The sequence below is a fragment of the Salvelinus alpinus genome, chromosome 5, assembly GCF_045679555.1.
Source record: "Salvelinus alpinus chromosome 5, SLU_Salpinus.1, whole genome shotgun sequence".
NCBI lineage: Eukaryota > Metazoa > Chordata > Actinopteri > Salmoniformes > Salmonidae > Salvelinus > Salvelinus alpinus.
The window spans coordinates 53,521,739-53,536,798 of NC_092090.1; the positions used below are offsets into that span (position 1 = coordinate 53,521,739).

At 43.7% G+C, this 15,060-nt stretch overlaps 1 protein-coding gene across 3 annotated transcripts in view; it reads right to left on the minus strand.

Moving 5' to 3' along the window:
• Positions 1–15,060, minus strand: part of adam9a (ADAM metallopeptidase domain 9a) — a 90,560-nt gene that overhangs the window by 4,361 nt on the left and 71,139 nt on the right. For all 3 annotated transcript variants that reach the window (XM_071402278.1, XM_071402277.1, XM_071402279.1), the window contains exons 11-20: positions 12,470–12,603; positions 12,009–12,180; positions 11,042–11,134; positions 6,371–6,566; positions 6,049–6,154; positions 5,735–5,918; positions 5,371–5,451; positions 5,170–5,275; positions 4,676–4,817; positions 3,491–3,569 (exon numbers count right to left, since the gene is read on the minus strand). In XM_071402278.1, the coding sequence (XP_071258379.1) occupies positions 3,491–3,569; positions 4,676–4,817; positions 5,170–5,275; positions 5,371–5,451; positions 5,735–5,918; positions 6,049–6,154; positions 6,371–6,566; positions 11,042–11,134; positions 12,009–12,180; positions 12,470–12,603 (1,293 nt within the window). The remainder of the gene's footprint in view (positions 1–3,490; positions 3,570–4,675; positions 4,818–5,169; positions 5,276–5,370; positions 5,452–5,734; positions 5,919–6,048; positions 6,155–6,370; positions 6,567–11,041; positions 11,135–12,008; positions 12,181–12,469; positions 12,604–15,060) is intronic.

Here is a 15,060-nt window from a genome sequence, read left to right on the forward strand (position 1 = left end):
ACTCAAGTGGCTAAAAACATAAATAGTGGTGACAGTAAACATGCCTCAACTTAACATAATGTTGCTACAATGGACTCCGTACATGGTAAAAGAGGTCGCTTTCAGCAGGGGTAGGAATTGGTTCAGGGAACAGAACCGAAAAACTTTTTTTTTTTTTTTTCAAGTAACAACCAGAACCGAGGACGAAAGCGATCTATTCTGTTACGGAACAGAACTGTTATTTTAAAAGAATGGGAACCAGGTAATAACGTTCTTTCACGTTCTGCAACAAAGTGCCTATGCAAAGCCCTCACTGTCATTAAGAAACTTATTCCAGTGTCTTCGAAAACTCTAAGTGGCATTATGGTGTAATGTAATCACATCAAATATGTCACATGCGCCGAATACAACAGGACCTTTCCATGAAATGCTTACTTACAAGCCCTTAACCAACAATGTAGAGTTTTCTTAAAAGTAAGGTAATATGTACATATAGGTAGGGGTAAAGGGACTATGCATAGATACTAAGCAGCGAGTAGCATCAGCGTAAAGGGGGGGGGGGGGGGGGGTGTATGCAAATAGTCTGGGTAGCGATTTGATTAACTGTTTAGCAGTCGTATGGCTTGGTGGTAGAAGCTGTTAATGAGACTTTTGGACCTAGACTTGGCGCTCCGCTACTCCTTGCCGTGAGGTAGCAGAGAACAGTCTGACTTGGGTGGCTGGAATCTGACAACTTTTAGGCCTTCCTCAGATCGCCTGAAATAGAGGTCCTGGATGGCAGGAAGCTGGGCCGTACGCACTACCCTCTGTAGCGTCTTGCGGTCGGATACCAAGCGGTGATGCAACCAATGAGGATCTTTTCAGTCTCCTGATGGGGAATAGGCATTGTTGTGCCGTCTTCACAACTCTCTTGGTGTGTTTGGACCATGATAGTTTGTTAGTGATGTGGACACTAAGGAACTTGAAGCTCTTGACCCGTTCCACTACAGCCCCGTCGAGATAAATGCGGCGTGCTCGGCCCTCCTTTTCCTGTGGTTCAAACAGCTTTGTCTTGCTCACATTGAGGGAGAGGTTGTTGTCCTGGCACCACACTGCCAGGTCTCTGACCTCCTCCCTGTAGGCTGATCGGTGATCAGGCCTACCACTGTTGTTGTCGGCAAACTTGGTTTTGGAGTCGTGCGTGGCCACGCAGTCGTGGGTGAACAGGGAGTACAGGAGGAGACTAAGCACGCACCTGAGGGGCCCCTGTGTTGAGGATCAGCGTAGCAGATTATTGTTGCCTTCCCTTACCATCTGGGGGCAGCCTGGCAGGAAGTACAGGATCCAGTTGCAGAGGGAGGTGTTTAGTCTCAGGGTCCTTAGGTTAGTGATGAGATTTGAGGGCACTATGGTGTTGAACGCTGAGCTGTAGTCAACGAACAGCATTCTCACTTAGGCGTTCCTTTTGGCCAGGTAGGAAAGGGCAGTGTGGCGTGCAATAGAGAATGCATCATCTGCAGATCGGTTGGAGCGGTATGCGAATTCTAGTGGGTCTAGGGTTTCTGGGATGATGGTGTTGATGTGAGCCATGACCAGCCTTTCAAAGCAATGTTGAACTGTTTAAAGGTCTTACATCGGCTACAGAGAGCATGATCACACAGTCATCCGGAACTGCTGGGGATCTCATGCTTGGTTCAGTGTTGCTTGCCTCGGAGCACAGAAGGCACTTAGCTTGTCTGGTAGGCTCGCGTCACTGGGCAGCTCGCGGCTGGGTTTCCCTTTATAATCCATAATAGTTTGCAAGCCCTGCCACATAAGACAAGCATCAGAGGTGGTATAGTAGGATTCAATCTTCGTCCTGTATTGACGCTTGCCTGTTTGATGGTTCGTCGTGGGGGCATAGCGGGATTTCTTATCAGCGTCCAGATTAGTGTCCCAATCCTTGAAAGCGGGAGCTCTAGCTTTTATCTTGGTGCGGATGTTGCCTGTAATCCATGGCTTCTGGTTGGGATATGTACGTACGGTCACTGTGGGGACGACGTCGTGACGTCGTCGATGCACTTATTGATGAAGCCGGTGACTGATGTGGTATACTCCTCAATGCCTCCCAATGAATCCCAGAATACATTTTAGTCCGTTCTACCAAAACAGTCCTGTAGCTTAGCGTCCACGTCATCTGACCGCTTCCGTATTGAACGAGTCACTGGTACTTTGTGCTTGAGTTTTTGCTTGTAAGCAGGAATCAAGAGGATATAATTTGCCAAATGGAGGGTGAGCGACAGCTTTGTACGCATCTCCGTGTGCATATTTTCCCGTCTGGTTGCACGTGACATGCTGTTAGAAATGAGGTAAAACGGATTTAAGTTGTCCTGCATTGAAGTCCCCAGCCACTAGGAGCACCACTTCTGGGTGAGCATTCTCTTGTTAGCTTATGGCCTTATACAACTCGTTGAGTACGGTCTTAGTGCCTGCATCAGTTTGTGGTGGTAAATAGCCAGCTATGAAAAATAGATGAAAACTCTCTTAGTATATAGTGTGGTCTACAGTTTATCATGAGACTTCCTTAATATTAGAGATCGCGAACCAGCTGTTATTGACAAATAGACACAGACCACCCCTAGTCTTTCCAGAGGTAGCTGTTCTGTCTTGCCGATACATGGAAAACCCAGCCAACTGTATATTATCCATGTCCTCGCTCAGTCAAGACTTGTTGAAACATATGATATTACAGTTATTAATATCCCGTTCGTAGGATAGTCTCAAATGGAGCTCATGCAGTTTACTCTCCAGTGATTGCACGTTCCCCAGTAGGACAGTAGTTAAAGGCGGATTATCCACTCGCCGACAAATTCTCACCAAGTACCCAGATTTGCGGCCCGTGTATCGGCGTCTCCTCTTCATGCGAATGACGGGGATTTGGGCCTGGTCCGGAAGGAGCAGTAAGCCAACGCTCTGAAGTTCAAAGACATTCAAAGTTCCTTCATAGAAGTCGCTCCCTCCGTAGGTATAATTCCGTGGGTCTAATTCAGACTTGGCATGTCATAACAACAAGATGCCCAGCGCTTCATACACAGAGCGCTCCTCACCCGCAAAATTTCAGTCGCACCCTATGGAAAACACTTGTCTGTCCAATGCATGTACATAGCTTTCCCATTCCATAGCAAGCTGATCTATCCATTGGTGAAATAATTAAAATGTCGAGCTAAGTGAACAATTATTATTTTTATTTTTTTTAAATATAAACTGTTACTTTTTTGGTGTTTAAACCGTTTCAGAACGGAACAAAAAAAAGAATGGTACTGTTCAGAACTAAATGATAAGAACATTATTTTAATTGCAACCTCTGCTTTTCAGACAACCTGGGGCACAGCATGTTTAATGTTTCTTAGTCAAAGACAGACAGATGATGAGATACAGGGAGAGAATCTACTAGCCTGAAGTCTGTCATTTATGGGTTAGAGAATTATTTTAAAAGATTACATCCATACCACCATGAAACTTTCATGGGGAAAGTTTGGTGACTGAGACTCACTCTGTCTTTGACAATGGTGTTGGGGTTGGCTCTCGGAGGAGGGCCTCGGCTAGTGTTGGCCTGAGGTCTGCTGTCGGCCCTGTGCACAGGAGGGAAAAAACAAACAAGCATGTCCCATTATTTAGTTTTGTGTTCATTTCAGATACAAATGCAAGATATAGATCTGTCATTCTCAGTAGCTAGGTTTCCATCCAATTTGCAACAGATTTTCATGCAAATATTCTAGAATCTGCATAAAGAAAATATGAGCATTTTCCCACCAGTGGTATGTTTCCACTAAATAGACTTGTTGCGGATAAAAATCAGTGTGTGATGATGAAGTTCACACAAAATGTACTTTCTCACTCAGGTTTTCTTGTACAGAATAAACATTTAAAGTTCAATGTGTTTCCATCGCGTTTTCAACTGTACTGATAGTTTTGTAACAAAATCTGTTGCGTTAAATAGCAAACGAGCCTCCTCTGGTCTTGGCACCTGCGCTCTAGTCAACAGCTCGCAGATACAGTGCGGGTAGGCTGTGAGGGTAGGCTAGTCTACATGACAAGATTATTATGGATAAGAGCAAGAATATTTTTATTTGTCAAACGGAAGTTAAGCATCAATCATCATGTCACCAGTAGAAGACCCTCAATATTTTTAGGAAAGCGGCATTAAACTCATCACCGTGGCACCATGTCGAACGAACAAATCATCTGTCGGCATTAATAAAATTATACCAAAACTTCCTGTTTCCATCACAGCTGTCGTGATTATGTTTTTAAACGACATGACTTTACTCGCTTAAAAATTGTGGATGGAAACGTGGTTAGTGGCATCAAGTCTGACAAGCGGTAGATCTGTTCTATGTGTAATATTTGTATGCTTGGCCTTGCTTCCCCATAACTTTCGTTTTTGTCAACTTCAAAAGCTAAAAATATATTTTTTTGTTATTGAACACATATTTCACAGTGGTTTAGATGGTACAATGATTCTCTACACTTGCTTGTTGTGTCACATAAGCTGGAATCAGGCAGAAACTTCAGAATTTTTGAAAACAGTAATCGTCAGAGCTAAATTCTACATATCGTGTCTTTAAAGTAAGTCAAGGGCAATCATGAAATAAATATGGTCTATATGGTAAAGGAATTCAGTGTATAGAATAATATTTGGGACCCAGACTAAGAGAAGTTGATGAAGTGGACTCACTCGTAGCCCTGGGATCTTTTCCTCCTGCAGAAGCGCCTCTGCAGCTCATTCCTCCTGAAGAAGACGAAGAGGCCCAGCGCCATCAGAGGCAGTACCAGAAAGAAGAAAACCAGCAGCCCATCCCTTGTGGCGGTGTCCTTGTCTGTAGGGGGTAGGAACCAACAGTCAGGGGTAGGGACCAACAGTCCCAATCAACCTGTCTAACAATACTGTACTTCAATGTATCCTGGGAAATAACAGACTGACACAAGGTCTTGCATCTCAACTGGCTTCAAGTAGCCTCTTATTGTCCTCTTTGAAAAATCTATTTTTAATCTGGACAAGTAAGACTAAATTAGTAAATTCTCATTAGGCCATATTGCTTACACCCATTTGGTATCCAAAACACACAGATGTCTTCAGATCATAGCAGGTAGATTAGGAGAAGAAGATTCTTCTTTAGACTATGCGCCCATGGAGTCTGCTCTGAGAGGGCCTTTGTGCTGGTCACTCACCGTTCCACGTAGGGCCGCTGTCCACGCTGCCGCCGAAACCTTTAACTTCGCAGTAGGGCGGTGCCCAGCCGTTCTCACAGTGGCAGTTCCTGTTGCTGTTACACACCTAAAAGCGGAAAATGCAAGCGTATTAGACAAAGCCCAGACACCTGTAGGACACACACCGGGAGACGATTAATTTAGTAGTAGTGAATGACCTACCCCGTGACTGTGGCATTTCTTCTGGATGTCACAGTCGTAGTTAAGCACGTCGGCACTCCGACATTCGTAATTCAAACAGACCTGTGGAGCGATAACGTGAGAAGTCGCTCAGCGAAACGCTCCTGCGAAAGTGGAGAACAGCGTACCTAATTCTGTACGCAGACGCAAATAACTGCATCTGGGCTTTGCAACTACTGTATCGCCTGGAAATGGTCTCTAACAAAGAAGATAAGACTATGGAATTGAATGGAATTTATTTGGGTGAAAAAAATTATACAATGTACAATGGCTCCCCAGAGGATAGCTCCTAAAACCAACCCGTTTCCAAAGTGGTCCTGCAACTTGTTCGACTTGCTCCTCTTACCTTGTTCTCTCCACACTTGGTCCCCTCGTTCACCATGCCAGGGTCTGGAACGTCCGACCCCAGCAGAAAGTCAACGCCCCAGCACTTGATTCCGGCGATGGGCGTCTGGATGATGGAGGGCTCGATGCCAAAGACGGTGACCGACTGGACGTTCTCACACTGCAGCTTCCCACACATGGCATTCCTATACAGAGTGACAGACGGGTAAACACACAAGTACACATTTTCCTCATGCCGTCAACATACATTGTTGACAACTGTATTTGCTGTCGATTATACATTGACAAGAATGCAAGTCACAGAATTTGTCTGACCTGCTCTCACACTTCTTGTAGCCATTGTTCTGGTAGCCGCAGTTACCAAAACGATCCCCCTTGGAGTTGACATCTTTGAAACACACCTCTGGGGCAGCCTTTGCCTCTGTACAACAAGTGGGAAATTAATGAATTTACAGTACAGTGTCCATTGTTTTATTTGCACTGATTTGTCTATAAATGTTGTACTACCAGGAGAAAAAGAGTAGGAACAGCAGGGAGAACAATTGTACCACCAGAGGGCACTCATAAGCAATTGTTCTGGACATTGTGATTTAGAAGGCAGCAGAATTCCTCTTATGCAGAGCAAAGGGGAACTCACTTGGGCCAAAGATGGCCCGGCATTGTCCATCGTATTGCTGGCACTTCCCATTGTAGCAGTAGGCCTTAACCACTTTGCAGGGTTGGCCGTTCTGCTTGAAGACGTCGCTTGGACACAGTGCAGATGAGCCGTTGCAGTACTCCGAGAGGTCGCACTCATCATTGCTACCTCTACACACTGAGCCCCCTGGCAAATACTAAGAGAGTAAAGACATCACATGAACAGTGTGAATATCAGACCTGGGTTCAAACTAACTTCAGTACTTTAGCTGGGCTTGACTGAGTTTGCCTGCTGCAATGATTCTTTTTTTTATAGTTGCAAAACTGCAAACCCAGGATCGGTACAACTGCAAACCCAGCCTCAGAAATTGATAAAATTTGGATTTGTGTCACTGATCTACACATAATACCCCACACTGTCAAAGGGGAAATATGTTTGTAGAAAGGTTTACAAATGAATAAAAATGAAAAGCTGAAATGTCTTGAGTCAATAACTATTCAACCCCTTTGTTATGGCAAGCCTAAATAAGTTGAGTAAAAATGTGCGTAAGAAGTCACATAATACGTTGCATGGACTCACTGTGTGCAATAATAGTGTTTAATTAACATGATTTTTAAATGACTGCCCCATCTCTGTACCCCAAACATACAACTATCTATAAGGTCCCTCAGTCAAGCATTGAATTTCAAGCACAGATTTAAGACCAGGGAGGTTTTCCAATGGTTCACAAAGAAGGGCACCCATTGGTAGATGGGTAAAAAAAAAGAGCAGACATTGACTATCCCTTTGCGCATGGTGAAGTTATTAATTACACTTTGTATGGTGTATCAATAGACTTACTCATTACAAAGATACAGGCTTCCTTCCTAACTCAGTTGCTGGAGAGGAAGGAAACCGCTCAAGTATTTCACCATGAGGTCGAATGGTGACTTAAAAACAGTTACCGAGTTTAATGGCTGTGATAGGAGAAAACTGAGGATGGATCAACAACATTGTAGGTACTCCACAACATTAACCTAAATAACAGTGTGAAAAGATGGAAGCCTGTACAGAATACAAGTATTCCAAAACATGCATCCTGTTTGCAATAAGGCACTAAAGTAATACTGAATTATTTTTAGCAAAGAAATTAACTTTTTCTCCTGAATATGAAGCATTATGCTTGGAGCAAATCCAATACAACACGTCACGGAGTACCAGTCTTCATATTTTCACGCATGGTGTTGGCTGCATCATGTTATGGGTATGTTAGTCATCGGCAAGGACAAGGGAGTTTTAAAAAAAATATACAAATAAACAGAACAGAGCTAAGCACAGGCAAAATCGTACAGGAAAACCTGGTCTGCTTTCCAACAGACACATTCACCTTTCAGCATTACAATTACCCAAAACACAAGGCCAGATATACACTGGAGTTGCTTACCAAGACAACATTGAATGTTCCCGAGTGGCCTAGTTACAGTTTTGACTTAAATTGGCTTGAAAATCTATGGCAAGACTTGAAAATGGCAATGATTAACACCAACTTGAAAGAGCTTGAAGAATTTTTAAAAGAATAATGGACAACTATTATAAACTCAGCAAAAAAAGAAACGTCCCTTTTTCAGGACCCTGTCTTTCAAAGATAATTCATAAAATTCTAATAACTTCATTGTAAAGGGTTTATTGTAAACATATCTTCATTGTAAAGGGTTTAAACACTGTTTCCCATGCTTGTTCAATGAACTATAAACAATTAATGAACATGCACCCGTGGAACGATTGTTAAGACACTAACAGCTTATAGACGGTAGGCAATTAAGGTCACAGTTATGAAAACTTAGGACACTAAAGAGGCCTTTTTACGGACTGTGAAAAACACCGAAAGATGACCAGGGTCCCTGCTCATCTGCGTGAACGTGCCTTAGGCATGCTGCAAGAAGGCATGAGGACTGCAGATGTGGCAAGGGCAATAAATTGCAATGTCCGCACTGTGAGACGCCTAAGACAGCACTACAGGGAGACAGGACGGACAGCTGATCGTCCTCGCAGTGGCAGACCACGTGTAACAACACCTGCACAGGATCGGTACATCCGAACATCACACCTGCGGGACAGGTACAGGATGGCAACAACAACTGCCCGAGTTACACCAGGAACGCACAATCCCTCCATCGGTGCTCAGACTGTCCGCAATAAGCTGAGAGGCTGGACTGAGGGCTTGTAGGCCTGTTGTAAGGCAGGTCCTCACCAGACGTCATCGGCAACAACTTAGCCTATGGGCACAAACCCACTGTTGCTGGACCAGACAGGACTGGCAAAAAGTGCTCTTCACTGATGAGTCGCGGTTTTGTCTCACCAGGGGGTGATGGTCGGTGTCACGCTTATCGTCGAAGGAATGAGCGTTACACCGAGGCCTGTACTCTGGAGCGGGATCGATTTGGAGGTGGAGGGTCCGTCATGGTCTGGGGCGGTGTGTCACAGCATCTTCGAACGGGGCTTGTTGTCATTGCAGGCAATCTCAACGCTGTGCGTTACAGGGAAGACATCCTCCTCCATCATGTGGTACTCATTCTGACATAACCCTCCAGCATGACAATGCCACCAGCCATACTGCTCGTTCTGTGCATGATTTCCTGCAAGACAGGAATGTCAGTGTTCTGCCATGGCTAGCTAAGAGCACGGATCTCAATCCCATTTAGCACGTCTGGGACCTGTTGGATCGGAGGGTGAGGGCTAGGGCCATTTCCCCCCAGATACTGACTGTTACTTTTGATTTTGACCCCCCCCTTTGTTCAGGGACACATTATTCCATTTCTGCTTGTCAAACGTCTGTGGAACTTTTTCAGTTTATGCCTCAGTTGCTGAATCTTATGTTCATAGAAATATTTACAAGTTAAGTTTGCTGAAAATAAACGCAGTTGACAGTGAGAGGACGTTTCTTTTTTGCTGAGTTTACATTCCAGGTGTGCAAAGCTCTTAGAGACTTACCCAGAAAGACTCACAGCTGTAATTGCCAAAGGTGATTCTAACATGTATTGACTCAGGGGGTTGAATACTTACCTAATCTAGATACAGGTGCATTCGTAAAGTATTCAGACCCCTTCCCCTTTTCCACATTTTGTTACGTAATAGCCATATTCTAAAAAGAAAAATGGCCCTCTTCAATCTACACACAATACCCCATAATGACAAAGCCATATTTACATAAGTACTCAGACCCTTTGCTATAAAATATGAAATTGAGCTCAGGTGCATTCTGTTTCCATTGATCATCCTTGAGATGTTTCTACAACTTGATTGGAGTCCACCTGTGGTAAATTCAATTGATTGGACATGATTTGGAAAGGCACACACTTGTCTATATAAGGTCCCACAGTTGACAATGCATGTCGGAGCAAAAACCTAGCCATAATGTCGAAGGAATTGTCTGTAGAGCTCAGAGACAGGATTGTGTCGAGGCGCAGATCTGGGGAAGGGTACCAAAAAATGTCTGCAGCATTGAAGGCCAAGAAAACAGTAGCCTCCATCATTCTTAAATGGAAGAAGTTTGGAACAACCAAAACTCTTCCTAGAGCTGGTTGCCCGCCCAAACTGAGCAATCGGGGGAGAAGGGCCTTGGTCAGGAAGGTGAACAAGAACCCAATGGTCACTGACAGAGCTCCAGAATTCCTCTGTGGAGATGGGAGAACCTTCCAGAAGGACAACCATCTCTGCAGCACTCCACCAATCAGACAGATATTTAATGAAGCCCTGAGTGCTCTGGAGCAGGTTCTCAGACTGGGGCGAAGGTTCACCTTCCAACAGGACAACGATCCTAAGTACACAGCCAAAACAACGCAGGAGTGGCTTCGGGACAAGTCTCTGAATGTCCTTGGGTGGCCCAGCCAGAGCCCGGACTTGAACCCGATCGAACATCTCTGGAGAGACCTGTAAACAGCTGTGCAGCGACGCTCCCCATCCAACCTGACAGAGCTTGAGAGGATCTGCAGAGAAGAATGGGAGAAACTCCCCAAATACAGGTGTGCCAAGCTTGTAGCGTCATACCCAAGAAGACTCGAGGGTGTAAATGCTGCCTAAAGTGCTTCAACAAAGTACTGAGTAAAGGCTCTGAATACTTACGTAAATGTGATATTTATTTTATACTCACACATATACATATATATAAAAAAGTTTTTGCTCCGTCATTATGGGGTATTGCGTGTAGATTGATGAGGGAAAAATAAATGTAACCAATTACAGAAACGCTTTAATGTAACAAAATGTGGAAAGGTCAAGGGGTCTGAATACTTTCCGAATAAACTGTATATTAGTGTTTTATTTTCCATAGTTAAAAGGTTTTACATTTTCTTCCACTTTGACAGAGTATTTTGTGTAGTTCGTAGACAAATTATAATTAAATAAATTTGAATCGCACTTTGTAACACAACAAAAGGTTGAAAAAGTCGAGAGGCATGAATACTTTTTGAAGACACTGTATCTAGCAAACTAGGTAGATGAAAGCAAACGCTAAAAGTATTCGAAAAAAGCTTAATAGTACTTAATTATCGAAGTATCTGGTGAATATTGCTGCTGTTCAAATTCCTTTCTTTCTAGTCTGTCCCTAATTTGAGGTTCATGTAAAAAAAAAATCTGATGGTTGACTTTAATACCAATAACATAGACAGCAGTGCTACACTAAATGGAAGTTACCTGACAATTTTTACAGCACACTCCATAAGCACACTGTGCTCCACCCTTGAGCTTGCAGGTCTTGGCTTCACAGCACGGGTCCTTCTCACATTCCTGTAGGGGGAGAAACAAACACCATGAACAATCAGTGAGCAGGAGGCCACCATCACAGACTATTATGGCATTCTCCAAAAATACTGCTGTAGTCCGAAACAGCACCCTATTCCCTATATCAGGAATCGTCAACTGGCGCTAGTAGTTCTGAATGGCGTTAAGGAGAAAAAGAGCAAAATATGGCCTTAATTAGCTGGCTTGCTAGCTTCTCTAGGCTACTCCAGTCAATTCAGGCACTGTTATATGGGAAGATAAAAAACATTGTGGCTGCTACACGTTAGCTAGTCTTGGCTGTAGCCGATTAGCGTCTCACTCTCTACATGATTTTTAAAGTAGTCAAAGGTCCCATATTCCTAGCACGCCTTGTGACTTTACAAACTTGTTTAATGCATTATGCAGTATGTTTTGTTTGTGATTTAGATGTTGTTGTGACCAGTAGAAATGAATGGTAAATAATGTAGTGTCATTTTGGAGTAACTTTTATTTTACATAAGAATATGTTTCTGAAAACTTCTATATTAATGTGGATGCTACCATGATTACAGATAATCTTGAATGAATCTTGAATAATGATGAGTGAAAAATTAGAGGTCATACCCCTAAGATATGCTAATCTTTAACCATTTTTTGGAGGGTATGATATTTATCCCTCTAACTTTCTCACTCATCATTCATGATTCCCTGTAATCATGGTAGCACTTTAGAGCCCTGTCTATGGGCCTAGCACCATATCAGGGTTGGAGTATATTCCATTTCAATTTAGTCAATTCAGGAAGTAAATGGAAATGACAATTCCTCTTTTTCAGTTTACTTCCTGAATTGACTTAATTGAAAATGATACCAACGTTGCACCATGTCACTTTGTAACGGTCACCTTGTCTGAGCCACAGTCACACTCCTCTCCCATATCCACCAGTTTGTTGCCACAGTAGGGGGCGCTGTAGGCCTCTTCAGGATGCGGGATGTTAAGCAGGCAGCTGCCCCCCGTGTTCAGGATCATCTTCTCAAAGTCGTCGGCGCTGCAGCTGCTGAAGTTCCGCGAGCCACTGAGAGGGGATAAGAGACAGAAGAAGCTGGGTTAGTACCAGGATATGTGATGGTGTAGAGTGCAGTTTCCCCTAGACGACACTGATCCTAGGTCTGAAGTTTCCCCGAGACGACACTGATGCATTTCCCCCACTAATGGTTAAAGCTAGGATTGGGGTTGGGGAAGCTGATCCCACATATGTTCTTTGGGGAAACTTTGCACCACAGCAATATTTGACCCTCCTTATGTAAGGACAGATCACCATGGGAAAAGTGGTGAAATTAGTCTGAGGGTCGAGGAAAACTCACGTGGCGCCCGAGTTCATAATACAACTGGTGACCCCGCAGTGGCAGTTACGCCCGTCGTCGTGGTTCATGCCCAGGTTGTGGCCCAGCTCGTGGGCCACGATGGACGCAAAGGACGGGATGTTGTTGTTGGTGAACTGAAGGCAGAGAAAGACATAGAACGCTCATTAGAAATCAAATGAGGGCTATAGGCTAAACAGCGTGGACACAATTGATATGTCCCAAATGGCACCCTATTCCCTATATAGTGCACTAAATTTGACCAGGTTCTGGTCAAAAGTAGTGCATTACATGGGGAAAAGGGTGCCATTTGCGACACACACCATGCCCATCTTTACTCTAATCGCGTGTAAGACCAGTTCAACTTGACTTGGGTGTTAAGGGCTGACCACACCAAGGACGATAACTATAACAATAACGAGTGAACAAGAGTGTTCACACTACAACGATAACTATAAAAGCAGTTGAGAATGATAACGAGAGCCAACGTTTGGATCACTTTCAGAGAGATTCTTTCCCTGTCCCTCCGACGATAAAACATTGACAACCAATCAAAAACACGTTCTATTGAAGTGTTCTTGGTTGTAGGTGCGCGAGGATGCTCGAAGAGGAGAGAAGCAGAGTACACGGTAAGCTTGCCTGAATAACTGGGCATGTGTGAGCATATTGGTGGCCACATTAATTATAGGACGACTTGGGAGAATGATGATCCACAACAAACAGCGCATATCAGTATGAGAAGGACATATTTTCCTATGTTATCTGTTAACACTGATACAGCCTGACAAAATAGAAAATACCCATTACTGATTCAAATAGTTGCCAAATCAGGCATAGACTAGATCAGTGGTTCCCAACCTTTTTTAGTTAGTGTACCACCAACTGAATTATACTCTGCCCCGGAATACCCCCATGTGTGCATTTGACCAGTAAGTCTATGGTCTCATGAGTCTTCAACTACCCCCTGTGGACTGGCCAAGTACCCCCTGAAGTCCTAGTACCCCTGGTTGGGAACCACTGGGCTAGATTATTATTTTGAAATGAAACATGCATTCAAAACACAGGGCTTTTTAGCGGTTATTGAAATTATATTCGCTGCAGGTTACAGCCCAGACTAGACTTTTTTACTCACAAAAAAAGTCTTAAAAAATAAAAAAGTATTATTGGGGCCTCCCGAGTGGCGCAGCGGTCTAAGCCACTGCATCGCAGTGCTAGAGACATTACTACAAACTGTCCCCCCGGGTTAGGGGACAGTTTGGCCAGGGGGGCTTTATTTGGCTCGTAGCGCTTTAGTGAATCCTTGTGGCAGGCCGGGTGCCTGCAGGCTGAATCCGGTAGCCAGTTGAACAGTGTTTCCTCCGACCCATTGGTGCAGCTGGCTTCCAGGTTAAGCTGGCGGGTGTTTCGGAGGACGCATGACTCCACCTTCGCCTCTCTTGAGCCCCTTGGTGAGTTGCAGCAATGAGACAAGATTGAAATTGTGGAGAAAAAGGGGGGTAAAACACACACCCCCAAAAATGTATATATATTATATATTTTTTTGTTGCATTATTGCATTGTGTTGTTATAGCCTAGTCATTTTCTTGTCCCTAAAAAGTTAAATCAATTAGAAAGATTTTCAAGCTGGATGCCCACGGGACTGGGAGCGTAGCCTGGGAAGTGCACAGTCTAGTCTATCCTAGGCTACCTGTCACTTCATCATCTGATTAAAACAAATATTTCCCTGAGTAAATTCATTGGGTATAGACTATTCACTGCAGTATTAGGGCTAATATTTAGCTAATGAATAATGGGTTGCATACGCTCCTAACTAAGGCTACACATCTCTGGTATGTCTTGAAGGTTATCTTTGCGCAATTACGCACCTGGCCTCTCCGCTACAGCTTTTTCTCTTTAGTCTTGGAGTCCCAGGAAAAGCCAGACTACAATAGCTTGTTGTACAATGATTTCAAGCATTTTATGTACTACTACTAGTCTATTGAGGAGAAATTACAGCTTGTTCTTGCTTGCTGAATGTAAAATACAGGAGCCAAAAGAACTGGCGGGGAGTTTGAAAGGAGCGAGCGCGCGCGATTGTGTGATCAAAATTCACAACATGTAGCCTGCTAATGTACTGTACCTTTTTGGACCTTGTAAACAGTTGAGAATAGACCCATAACCGATCCAAATGGTTGCATAAATCAGGCCTAGGCTGTATGCATTTATTTCAGCAAGAAGCATTAAAAACAGGATGTTCGGGCAGTTATTCAAATGTTCCTACATCACTGCAGTTTACAGCCCTAGACAATAATTGTGTACTGACTTGATAACAAATTCCTCACTGAACTGTAGCCTAGGTAGAATAATGTTTCTGCCTAAAAACGTAGGCCTAATCAATAGTGGAGCTTTGATTCTTGCACTTTGACAGGTAAATATTTTTAGCACTATTAAGCTTCTTAATTTGGCTACACAACTATAGCCTCTATCTACCAGCTGTTAGCAATAGGCTATAAGCTACGGACGCAAGTCTCTTTACTATAGTATGTGCACGTTATTCGAATATACGAACTGATGTTCTGTGAGTATGAATTTCTGTGGCCCAAAAATAGGCCTAT